At 42.4% G+C, this 13030-nt stretch overlaps 2 protein-coding genes across 2 annotated transcripts in view; both read left to right on the top strand.

The window, feature by feature from the left end:
- Positions 1-7747, top strand: part of LOC138040694 (tetratricopeptide repeat protein 28-like) — a 22621-nt gene extending 14874 nt beyond the window's left edge. Inside the window, exons 3-5 of the mRNA XM_068886375.1 lie at positions 3243-5463; positions 5560-6733; positions 7134-7747. Coding sequence (XP_068742476.1) covers positions 3289-5463; positions 5560-6733; positions 7134-7153 — 3369 coding nt within the window. The 5' untranslated portion in view covers positions 3243-3288 and the 3' untranslated portion in view covers positions 7154-7747. The remainder of the gene's footprint in view (positions 1-3242; positions 5464-5559; positions 6734-7133) is intronic.
- Positions 7748-12046: 4299 nt separating this feature from the next.
- LOC138040693 (craniofacial development protein 2-like) lies at positions 12047-12823 on the top strand. Its single transcript, XM_068886373.1, has one exon. The coding sequence runs from the start codon at positions 12047-12049 to the stop codon at positions 12821-12823; it is 777 nt and encodes a 258-aa protein (XP_068742474.1).
- Positions 12824-13030: the final 207 nt, after the last annotated feature.

Here is a 13030-nt window from a genome sequence, read left to right as displayed (position 1 = left end):
GAAAAACCGTAAAAGAACGTAGACGTAAAAGAACCCGCACACTTGTCGCAAAGAGTAGGGCATGTAGTTCCCGGTGTAGTGGTCTGTCTTCTGTGGTATATCATGGTTGGGAGGGTAAATGCTCGGAGAAATTAGCTACACCACCTACTCTAAAAATCCGAGGGTAAATAAAGATATATGATATATGATGATATGATGAAGGAACACATCGAGGGTATTTACTCCTCTAGTTGCATTTGTCGCTAGTTGTTTAAAAGCATGCTGCGTGACAAACTCCATGGTGTCACGATGATCATTATGTCGCCAGAATTCTTGAGGACACGGTTGTTTACAGCACTATCTAGATCAAGACCAGTCAACGACGCACAATGAAGTATTTCAAGCTGACGATGGAATTTATAACACAATGCACTAATCGAGCGCAAAGTTTTTGAACTCTCCCCCAGGGAATTAGCAGCCAAATATGAACGAGAGTCATTTACTTCATCATTGGAAATTTGCATATTCAATGGCGTAGAATCAAGAAAATGTCGAAGATTAAGATTTTGATGATCTTTACCATTTCTACCGATGCCGATGCCAGTAAGTGTTCTGATGGTTTTTGGTTTTTTTCTCCCTGCTTTACAACCACGATGCACGATGTTACGAACAATACCAGCAGCTTTCACGTTTGCCGCATTAAGACGCGGTAACTTCGATAACGAAGTAAAAATTGACCAAAGACGAGTTCAAGGGTAGTACATCTTGAAATTTATAGCAAAGGTTACATGAAAACATTCATGTTTAAACAAAAAAGAAAAAGAAAAAAGAAAAAAAAGTTATATATATTCCTGTAAAAAGGTTTCGCGCGAATGGAATCCGCTTGCGTATTCAGTTTCGGTCTTTTGTTTTTGATCAAGAGCATTTCAAATATCAAACAATCGAGTTTGCCATGGCATTTCTTGAGGACTTTAAAGATTTTAATTAAATTGTCAGGTGTTAAGGCATGCTCGACCCTGAAATGTTTTCCTATCACGGAATGTTTATGTTTTTCTACGTGTTGATGGAGATGGCGGCAAGTGTAACCAATATAATTTGCATCGCATAAATCACATGTGAATTCATATACTGCACTTTGCTGGTTTATCAGGGGAGGCTTTTCTTCCGTGACTCTGAGATGATCAGCGATCTTTTTGCTTGTGAACACTGGCTGCAGTTGCTGATTAATTTTCCTTCCGAGGTCGCCAAGTTGTCTGCGAACAACATGAATGTTTTCATGTAACGTTTGCTAATTTTAATTTTCTCACATCCCAAATACTATAAATATGCCTTGCCGTTAATTTTTTAACTTGTTCATTGGACAATAATGACATGAAGTCGTCGAAACGTCATGTTACTTTGCTCTTAACTTACTTACAAAGATTAGCTAATGTTACAGTAGTCTAGTAACAAGCAGTGCAATCTAATTCTAACATAACCCTTTTGATTACATTCTTCATACGCACGTGACTGCAATTAAAGGTATTCTTAAAGATAATAGCCCGCTGTGATGTAGACTTACTATTAGCTTTACGCAAAAGCCAAAACACTGTTTATCACGTGTAATATTTCACAGCTACGCCTGTTCCCTTTCGAAAATCCGGTCAAACCTGAAGGTTTGTGGCCCACATTTTTTGCCATCAGTTATGGCTTGAATACAGGCGTTTAATGTATTATTGTAAAATTCCCTGAACAAGTCTACGTTAACTAGACGAAACGCGCCGGAAAATAAAACGTTTTACAAATGCAGTTCGCAGAGCGCTGCTCACTAGTTAAGTTTTTTAAAACTGTCTAAGTTAACACTAGAGGAATGGAAGCCACATGGCAAACGAGACTGGTAATAGTCGCTCAGGTTCTAAACGCCGTCTTTCTTCACACGCGTTGGACCCAGAGCCAAATCCAGTACGTCACGTTCTTCCAGCATCGAAAGTGTTCTCAGAGAGGCAGTTTGTATGCGAGTTGACGCCGAAAAAGCCTATTTCCAGTTTCCCTGTTCGCATTTGAAACTCGGATGGACGACGGCGATGTTTTCGTCCCCTCTGAGGACTCTATAAGACAAATCATCCGCCACGAAATTCGTCTTGCTTCTGAAGCTGACAACGGAAAGTCTCCATCGTCGGGCCAAAATACTGAGGTAAACAAAATAGCAAGTTACGTAAAATTCGATCCATGAACCTTCCAACACAGCAACATCAAGCCAAGCAACGCCAAAGGTCAAGCTCTGCCGGGTGCAAGGCCTTGAATGGACCTCGAACTTCGTCAAAAAACGGCCGAGGAAAAGATTCAGGGCATGTAAGATAGGCAACCGTTCTGTGCACGAAAGATGGTTGTTCAAGATGACTAAGCAACCCCTTTACGACTTGCTTCCACGGAATTGGGAAATCCATAATTTTACTTTTCTCAAGACTACTGGGGGGCAATCGAGGGTTCTGGGCCTGAGTCTAAAGTTTAGACCAGAATGGGACCAAAGGCCTACACAAACGATGTAAAAAAATTTTGAGTTTGACACCAATCGCAGAAAATTGAATATTGCACTCATAATGGCATCACATCCTGTCTTTTTGGTGTCGGCTACATACCAGCAGAAAATTTCCTTCCAGCGAATCATCTCAGAACATTAAGCTTTATATAAAAAAGATGAAATGGGATGCCACTGTTTTCCTACAGGCTGTGTTTTCCTCATTACATAATATAATTTCTATTTTTAATGTTACTCAATTATTGTTTTATGAAACGCTCTTAGTCCATTAAATACCCAAGTATTTTATCACATTACAGGCTATATTCCTGTTTGCTTAGAATGACAGTCTCCGTAAGCCACACTGCACGAAAAAACGGATTTACACCAAATTTGCACAGAGCAAATATAATACAAAAATATATTTACTCTAGAGCAAACCTGTAGCAAACATGGTAAATGCCGCATTCGCTGCTATATTCACACAGGTGTGAAAATATGGTGCAAATGTGGCATTTACCATGTTTGCTACAGGTTTGCTCTAGAGTAAACATATGTTTGCGCAGTGCAAATTTGGTGAAAATCCATTTTTTCGTGCATTGCCAAAAGCATTCCTTGGAAAACGTTGATGAAAAAAAGCATTTATAAAAAAAATACTGGCTTACAATAGATATTCCTTCACTGGTCAATTAATCTTGCTGTGCCAGCTTAGCATGGTGCAGTCAGGGCATTGAACTTTTTGTGTTTTCGTTCATTTATCCTCTAGTGCACCCCAGATTTCTGATGAAACCTTCCTGGTTCTGATTATCAAGATGGTGGATAGAAACTTGGACGTTTTGGAGTGGCACATGCAACAGCTTAGGGTTGCAAAAAAGGAGGGAAACAGACAAGGCGAGGGTTTGGCTTGTGTCCATCTTGGTAACTACTATCATGACGTAGCCGACTTTATTCAGGCCATAAGAAATTACACAGAAGCATTAGCCATTTTTAAGGAAATAGGTTTCAGAGCCGGAGAAGAAAGTGCCCATGGCAATCTCGGCAATGCTTATCAAAGTCTTGGCAGTTTTAAGCAAGCCATAGAGTACCACAATCAAGGTCTTGGTATTGCAAAAGACGTAGGGGACAGAGCCGGACAAGGAAAAGCCTATGGCAATCTCGGCAATGCTTATCAAAGTCTTGGTAGTTTTAAGCAAGCCATAGAGTACCACAACCAAGATCTTGGTATTGCAAAGGAAATAGGGGACAGGGCTGGAGAAGGAAGAGCCTATGGCAATCTCGGCAATGCTTATCATAGTCTTGGCAGTTTTAAGCAAGCCATAGAGTGCCACAATCAAGATCTTAGTATTGCAAAAGAAGTAGGGGACAGAGCCGGAGAGGGAAGAGCCTATGACAATCTTGGCAAAGCTTATAAAAGTTTTGGAAGCTTTAAGCAGGCCATAGTATACCACTATCAAGGTCTTGGTATTGCAAAAGAAATAGGGGACAAAGCCAGAGAAGGAAGAGCCTATGGCAATCTCGGCAATGCTTATCAAAGTCTTGGCAGTTTTCAGCAAGCCATAGCATACCACAACCAACATCTTAGTATTGTGAAAGAAGTAGGGGACAGAACTGGTGAAGGAACAGCTTATGGCAATCTCGGCATCGCTTATGACAGTCTTGGCAGTTTTAAGCAGGCCATTGAGTACCACAATAAACATCTAAGTGTTGCAGTCGACGTAGGGGACAGAGCCGGAGAAGGAAGAGCCTATGGCAATCTTGGCAATGCTTATCATAGTCTCGGCAGTTTTAAGGAAGCCATAAGGTACCACAATCAACATCTTAGTATTGCAAAAGAAGTAGGGGACAGAGCCGGAGAAGGAAGAGCCTATTGCAATCTCGGCAACGCTTATTACAGACTTGGCAGCTTTAAGCAAGCCATAGAATACCACCATCAAGATCTTAGTATTGCGAAAGAAGTAGGGGACAGAGCTGGCGAAGGAAGTGCCCATGGCAATCTTGGCAATGCTTATTATAGTCTCAGCAGTTTTAAGGAAGCCATCAGGTACCACAATCAACATCTTAGTATTGCAAAAGAAGTAGGGGACAGAGCTGGAGAAGGATGGGCCTATGGCAATCTCGGCAACGCTTATCAAAGTCTTGGCAGATTTAAGCAAGCCATAGAGTATCACAATCAAAATCTTAGTATTGCAAAAGAGGTAGGGGACAGAGTAGGAGAAGGAAGAGCCTATGGCAATCTCGGCAATGCTTATTACAGACTTAACAGTCTTAAGCAAGCCATAGAGTACCACAGTCAACATCTTAGTATTGCAAAAGAAGTAGGGGACAGAGTAGGCGAAGGAAGAGCCTATTGCAATCTTGGCAATGCTTATGAAACTCTTGGCAGTTTTAAGCAGGCCATAGAGTACCACAATCAGGATCTTAGTATTGCAAAAGAAGTAGGGGACAGAGCCGGAGAAGGGAAAGCCTATTGCAATCTCGGCTGTGCTTATCACAGACTTGGCAGTTTTAAGCAAGCCATTAAGTACCACAGTCAACATCTTAGTATTGCAAAAGAAGTAGGGGACAGAGCTGGAGAAGGAAGTGCCTATGGCAATCTCGGCAGCGCTTATCAAAGTCTTGGCAGTCTTAAGCAAGCCACAGAGTACCACAGTCAACATCTTAGTATTGCGAACGAAGTAGGGGACATAGCCGGAAAAGGAATTGCTTATGGAAATCTTGGCAACGCTTATTACAATATGGGTGAGTTTCAAAAAGGGCTTCTCTTTAACGAAAAAAAGCTTAGTATATCCAAGGAGACCGAGGATCCCATAGGGCAGGCAATGGCATGTTATCAGCTCGGTTGTGTTCATGAAATTTTAGACTCCTTGAGCAAAGCTCTCAATTACTATCATCAAAGTATAAATTATTATGATGAAACAAGGTGTCTTCTTCAGTCAGAGGATGCATGGAAAATAAGCTTTCGTGAAACAAATCGACTTGCGTTCAATGCCCTGTGAACAGCACTCTTGAAGCATGGAGAGGTTGATTAGGCTTTGTCTGCTGCTGAGGTTGGACGAGCACAGGCTTTGTCTGACATTTTTAAGATGCAATACGTCATTGATGAGATAAAGGAAACTATCTCTTTTGTAATAAAAGATCTACCTTCACAAACTGTTTTCATAGCACTTGACGTGAACACGATCAGCTTCTGGTTGCTAAGAGAAGGTAGCAGGATAAATTTTAGACAAAAGGAGATAAAAAATGGAAGTGCCGACTCACTGATGGAAACTACTTTGAAACAGATCAGTGCGGGGACTGTTGAACGATGCGAGAATCGTTCGCTTGACAGACAACACAGCAACTTCTCGTGCAGTGGGGGAGCTGTCAAGGAAACCGTTCAGTCCTTGAGCTTCTCTGTGAACTCTTTGCAGCCCTTGTATGAAGTCTTAGTGAGGCCTATCGCTGACTTGCTGCAAGGTGATGACTTAGTCTTTGTGCCTGATGGACCATTTTGCTTGGCTCCTTTTTCTGCATTGAGTGACACTGTCAGGATCCGTGCAATTCCGTCATTGACCGCTTTAAAAGTGATCGCTAGTGCACCTGATAGCTTCCACAGTAAGAGTGGAGCGCTCCTTTTGGGTGATCCGTGCTTGAAGGAAATCACTTGGGGTATCAATGAACCCATGTATAAACAGTTGCCGTGCGCAAAAAAAGAGGTGGAGATGATCGGAGAACTTCTGCAGACCACACCTCTCATTGGCGAAAATGCAACGAAAGCTGAGGTGCTGAAAAGAATGAAGTCAGTTGCTTTAATCCACGTTGCTGCTCATGGAGATGACGAATTTGGCGAAATTGTTTTAGCTCCAAATCCCGACCGCTCATCCCAGATCCCCAAAAAGGAAGATTATATGTTAACAATGAGCGATGTTCATGAAGTTCGTCTTCAGGCAAAGCTGGTTGTGCTGAGTTGCTGTCATAGTGGCCAGGGAGAGGTAAAATCTGAGGGTGTTGTGGGAATAGCCAGGGCTTTCCTTTGTGCTGGTGCCCGGTCTGTTCTAGTGTCACTCTGGGCAATCGATGACGAGGCGACCTTTATGTTCATGAAGAGTTTTTACCAACACTTGACAAACAGAAAAAGTGCAAGTACTGCTCTTCACCATGCGATGAAATCTCTTCGGGGAACAAAGAATTATTCCGCCACAAAACACTGGGCGCCATTTGTGCTAATTGGCGATGATGTCACCTTTGAATTTAGGCAACACAAGCGCGAAATGAATGGTAAGTGCTATTTAAATACAACGTTAATGACTGAATCGCTGTACTTTGTACATGTTATTAATGAGCAAGTTGTCGAAAGGAGTTGGTCCGTTCTTTACAGAGAAATGGCTACTACCTGAAATAAACATTGTCTGCATTTATCAGGTCGGCTACTTGGGCCTTCCTGCAGATAGCTAGCTGTTTGAGCCGTATTATGATGGACTGACAGTGAAACTGATCGCTGATTGCCAGTTAGTTGTGGAAAGTAAAGTTAGCTATTGAGGTCTTACAGTCTACATGTCAAACTGACACTGAATAGGAATTGCTGCTATTAACTACGCACAAACAGTTTTATGAATGAATGTAATTTTCATTTAACTCACTATTTGTTTATTTCTTTATTGTTTTTTTGTTTTTTCAGAAACGATGTCGAAAACGTGAAAAAACTACTTGGACTCTAATACGTCGATATGTCATTTTCCTTCCTTCAATTATATGAGTATTGAAAATAATTCAATCATTTGATATCTCAGTAGCAGTCAGACTAAAGATATCATGACAGACTAAAGATATGTGAATTATTGTTAAAGTACCATGAGATTTCAGTAGTATTAAGATACTGTCCAAGTCCTTGCATTTGCGCCTTGTGTTGTAAGCACCTGCACCAGGATTAGTTAATCACTTGATAAAAATCACCGACCGGGACCAAATTTGAATGGAAAGAAGAAACAAAAGTACGCTTTGTAAGGGAAAAAATGAAATGAGAAAAACGGGACACGAACGGCGCGCGGGGACTAAACGAATCAGGTGTAAATAAGCAGAAACAGGGCATAACGGCGAACCTGCAATTCTAAGCAAAGGATTGTGAAGACGACTCTCTCGAAATTGAATCGTTTTTGTAACTTAAATGTGACTAATAAGCCATGAGAAGTAATAACTCGCCACATCGCCACGGGTGAGATGGTAGCGAATATCTAATGATTTAGCAGACTTAACCACGATATTAGCAAGGCGAGCCATATGATAAAAGGTAAATAAAAAGGCAAAAAAAAAGGTCGATGATGATTATATGCAGTGATGATTAATCATTCATTAACGTACTTACTGCAGCGATGATGCAACAGTTCTTTGCATTGCCATCACCCAGGTATATTGTCCCAACAACTCCACACAATCCGCATGCCACATCATCCATGTTACGAAGTGTGGAGGCCTCAAAACAATAGTAGGCGTTGTACATCACGTCAGCAAGGTAGTTAATTGTGTTTGGTGGTGGGACACGTTCCTGAGAAAGAGACAAAACGTAAAAGGAAGGAAGAAAATTTATAATTAGTTGATGCATATGCTTAATTTATATCATTAGCATTTTAATGGGTCACTTTTCACTGTTTTTTTTTTTACCAAATAAATAGTGTCAGTAACTGCAAGTGCTCACATTGTGGGTGGCACCTCCTAAAATGTACTGCATTTGGTGTAGGATTAAATGGAGCTGAGCCAGTATGATTATAGAAGTGCTCGCATTTTAGTCATTTTCACATGCAACAATAATTATTATTTGTAGTACCAGTCTGTTAATTCGAGACTTTCCTAAGATTGGTTGGTAGAGGGCAGCGCCTACCTATTCCGTCTACTTATAGGTAATTTGTATCATTGCTGGGAAATTGCGCCGGCCCTGTATGAGTCGCTTTTGTGACTAAAAGACGGCAATCAATCGAAACTTTGCAATTGGTTTATATGTCTAGCTTAAAATTACAAAAAACAAAAAGTTTAGTTTCTAAAGAAACTGTGGTGCAGCGTCGGTGGGAGATTGAAACAGAAATTTACTTTATCAAACGAGTTGATAAAGGTCAAATAGCCACCGTGAAAGCTTTGGAAAGCTGACGTTTCAAGCAGAAATAGCCCTTCGTCGGAGCGAGTAGAGGAATTGTGGTTGTTGTAGGTTTATATGTGCGTGCAGGAGCTTGCTATTGGTAGAAATAGGGTGACGTGAATTTGTGAATAGATTAATGAAATGAGAGGCGTTCATTGATTCCGTGTGGATAGAGTGTGCCCAGTTGAAAAATAAATTTTTGTTCGAGATTTTTACGGCTTTCTGTGTTTCCGTGGTGTAAGGATAGGCCGCAAATAGTCATGTTTTGGTGGGAGTGATTAGGAAGATTAAAATGGCGTGCGACTGGTTTTGAGGCATGTGTGTCGTTTTTTTCTACATCTCGTAGGTGTTCGCGAAAGCGGTCCGCCAATCTTCTCCCTGTTTCGCCGATGTAGATCTCCTCCGCACACATATAAACCTACAACAACCACAATTCCTCTATTCGCTCCGACGAAGGGCTAACGCTCGAAACGTCAGCTTTCCAAATCTTTCACAGTGACTATTTGACCTTTATCAACTCGTTTGATAAAATAAATTTCTGTTAAAATTACAAAGTCTGGTTTACTACTCAATGCAATTTCCTTTAATGCTCTTCCAATTTATCCAATGCTACTTTTATGCTGGCCACGATATGCCTTCAAAGAATCTTTTCTGGAAAACATTTGTCTTCCCATTTATATGCTCTTTTTAGTGGCTTTAACAAAGGCAACAAGAAATTAACTTACAATAGCTTTATCGCAAAGCTGTATGGTCTAATAATTTTTGCTACTAAAAATGTGCACGTCGCAACTAAAATTTGTAGGCTATTTGCAAATTTTCGACTTAACTTTCTAATTCTATCTCATAAACCGTAACCTCCGGTACTGACATGAAGAAGGAACCTAGTCTGCAGGGAGGGACGTCACAATCACTGAACCGTAACTGCTTGAAGGGAGTTTACGTGCTTTTTAATCGCATCGTGTTCTGTCGAAAATTTTTAGTTTTTTCCGCTGTCCCAGGTAAGTGTTTTTCCTTTTCCCCTTGACGTTTCTTTGTTGGAGGTGAAGTGAATTCTGTAGGAGTTACTTGTGTTTATTTGAATCTAGAATGACCTTGTTATGGCGTTCTTTGATACCGGATTGGTGAACACGTGTGTCCGCCATTTTGGAAACTCTTGATCTTTGTATCCAGATGTGGTATTTTAGGATTTGAACCCTCCTCTGACATTGCCACTTTTGTCGTTGGACGGAAAGTCTTTTATTAGAGTTTGTAAAATACGTATGAAAGGTGAAGTGAACCATGTAATAGTCACGTTTATGAAAAATTCGCCTAGATTGACCTTGTGTAGGCGTTCGCGTTAGCACCACGTGCGTGGCGCCTGTTCGCCAGCTTTAACCGTAGGAATTCCGTTGTACGATAAATTTCAAAGGTGAATTGTCTATGTAATAGTTACGTTATGGACATTCAGCTAGAATGACCTCGTGTAGGCATTCGCATTAGTACCACGTGGCGCCTGTTCGGCAGCTTGAACCGAACGAATTCCACTGTACGATACATTTCAAAGGATAAGTGATCTACGTTATAGTCACATTTATCGCACGTTTACCTAGAGTGACCTTGTTAAGGCATTCACCATTTGTGATGTTATCTAGTCGAGGCGCTTTACAGCCTTAAGATCAGCCAGAGAGCGGTCTGCAATCCTCAATAGGAGGGAGTGTATTACAATATTCATTTGCCTGTGACCTAGTAAAGGCGTCTATGAAAGCAGACCTGGAATCAGGTCGCCATTATGATCTGAATGATGCTGTCTAGACAGTCAGCATCTACGTTAGCAGAGCCTGCAGTAGCCTGCTTTTAGCTTCTTTTAGATCATGTTCGAGGCAAGTGACTCCAGGGTGGGCACTTAGCAGCCTCGTCACCAGCCAGAGAGCGCTCTGCTATCCTCAATGATTGTTGACCAGGCTTGGATGAATCAAGCCATTTTTTGGCCGGTCTTAAACATCTCAATGACCGTTTTGCCGACTTACACTGCCTATCAATTTGATACTAGTTATGCCCGTCAGGCTGTTGAAGTTAGAGATGATAACAGACCATTTCTTGTTATTGTGAAGGCCAAGGTCCTTTCCCGAGGCAACCAACAATTTTGGTATGTATGTCCAGATGAGGAAGTCAACAGTTTGTTAAAAAACCAGCCACCCTTAATGGTGGGACGGACTGAAATTTGCTTTTCTGAGTGGCTGAAGGTCACCTCAGATCCAGGAATCTTGGACTATGTACAACGTTGTCACACGAATTTTTAATGTTCATCAGCAGTTTGCTATGTCTAAGGACGTTTTTCAAGCTACAAATGTAGAGGAATTTGGTGTGATCCGAGGTCACTGCATGACCTCGGGCAATGCTTGGCCCCTATTTTACCAAATTGGGTGGATGGTTCGCACAGATTGATTTTTCATTTTGAGACCTGCAATGCAGCTCTTCGCTTTCGGCATTTTAAGTTGGATGCAGTCAACGCAGTCCTCATTTTGCTTACCCCGTGGGAAGTTTATTTGGCCTTCTTAGTTTTTAAACTTGCCTATTATGCTTGTCCCTTTGCCTTAGCGAACAGGAAGTTCCTTAAGTTTCTTTTAATGAGCAGCTCTATGAATTTAAGTCGTTACTCACGAGTTTGGCGTCTGTTTTCTCCGGTGATTTTCCACAAGTTTATGAAACATCCCCTGGAGGTCCTTGGGCACAAAGGACTTTCTGTGACTTTGTTTCTCTGGTAGATGGTTTTTTATTGCCGGGAAAGGATGTTCTTGGTTCCTTTTCTCGCTATATAAGAGTCAGTCCAATTATCATTAAAACTGTTTTGACCCCCACGAAGGGAATCACTTTCTTGGTTCTCACTCTAGATTCTGACTTGATGAGGGTGTAACTATCCGATAAAAGAAAGGGATGCTCTCGTGTCTTTATTTTGCTCAGCTAGGGCAGCTTGGGCAGATACCTTGTCGTGGTGGTGGAGCTTGTGTGTCTCAAGGACCCAGAGAGCTCTGCCGGTGGGGGCTTTGGTCCCTGGCAGGTCTAACTATGCCGGATTGCTCGAAGGGTTGAGGCCAGACGAAGAACATCCCCTTGGCCTCCAGGTTGGGGGCTGAGCGGCGGGCCGATAACCCACTCCCGGAAAAAGAAGCACATTATAGAAACCGAAACTAGAATTCCCACTGCGCCCTATCGGGAAGCAGGGGTACAGGATGCTAACTCCCCGTTGGAGCAGCGTGTAAAGCAGAGGATGACGCATAAATCGCCGATGAAATTGCTGTCACCAAAGTGGGGGTGAAGATCAGGCAATGGAATGTAAGGACGTTGTTTGAGACTGGGAAGTTTGCTCAGGTGATAAAGAGATGCAGAGATATGGTATTAGTATTCTGGGAGTAATGAAATGAGATGGAACTCTTATGGGAGGTTGAGGATAGCTACAGGAGAAACTGTGCTGTACTCAGGAATGGATGGGGGTGAAAATCCTGAGAAAGGAGTTGGCTTCATTCTGTCTTCTGGAATGGGAACCAGTGTCTAAGAGGATAATCAGAGCCAGGTTCAACTCAAGATGGCGGCAGGTCATCATCTTGCAATGCTATGCCCCAATAAATGAGGCAACGGAGGAGGTGAAGGACGATTTTTACGACCAGCTACAGATGGTTTTGGAGCAGGTGCCACGCAGAGATGTGAAGATCGTCATGGGAGATATGAATGCTAAGGTGGGGATGGACAAAACAGGCAGAGAGGAAGTGATGGGTAAGTATGGGGCAAGAGCTAAGATGAATTATAATGGGGAGAAGTGGGCGAACTTCTGTCAGGCAAATGGATTGGTAATCGGTGGAATGCTGTTCCCCCCTAAGGAGTGTCATAAGCGGACATGGAGGTCTCCTGACGGTGTTATTGGTAACCAGATCGACCACCTGGTATTTAATAAGAGATGGAGGAGCACGCTGCAGGACATTTGCGTGTTGCGTGGGGCAGACATTGGGTCGGACTACCCTATGTTGATGGCAAACCTCAGGCTAAAGATTGCCAAAGTGAGAAAAGGGGAAAGTGGCCTAGTGCGTTACGAGGTCAGCATGCTTAAAGACTTCGCATTCAAGCTAGCGCTGCACAACAGATTTGAGGGAAGAAGTGGACACGTCAGAGGAGGTTCTTTTGAACCTCTGCAACAGGATATGGTGGGAGGAGAAGATACCAGAGGAGTGGAAGAAGGGTCTGCTAATCAAGCTGGCCAAGAAAGGTGATCTGAGCTGTTGTAAAAACTGGCGTGGCATCATCTTGCTAAACATGGCTGGTAAAGTGTTTTGCAGAGTGCTCCTGGAGCGCATCAAGATCGCGCTGGATGAAAAATTGAGAGAGGAACAGGCCGGCTTCCGAGCTGGCCGAAGTTGTACGGATCAAATAGCAACGCTGCGGATTATTGTGGAGCAAAGCATCGCGTGGCTGTCCTC

This window comes from Montipora capricornis, chromosome 3 (genome assembly GCF_036669925.1).
Source record: "Montipora capricornis isolate CH-2021 chromosome 3, ASM3666992v2, whole genome shotgun sequence".
Lineage (NCBI taxonomy): Eukaryota > Metazoa > Cnidaria > Anthozoa > Scleractinia > Acroporidae > Montipora > Montipora capricornis.
The sequence above is the reverse complement of the archived record's forward strand: the minus strand, read 5'-3'. Positions and strand labels throughout refer to the sequence as shown.

Excerpts from the sequence above, each read along its gene's own strand:
- LOC138040693 (XM_068886373.1), top strand. The coding sequence starts at position 12,047 with ATGGGGGTGAAAATCCTGAGAAAGGAGTTGGCTTCATTCTGTCTTCTG.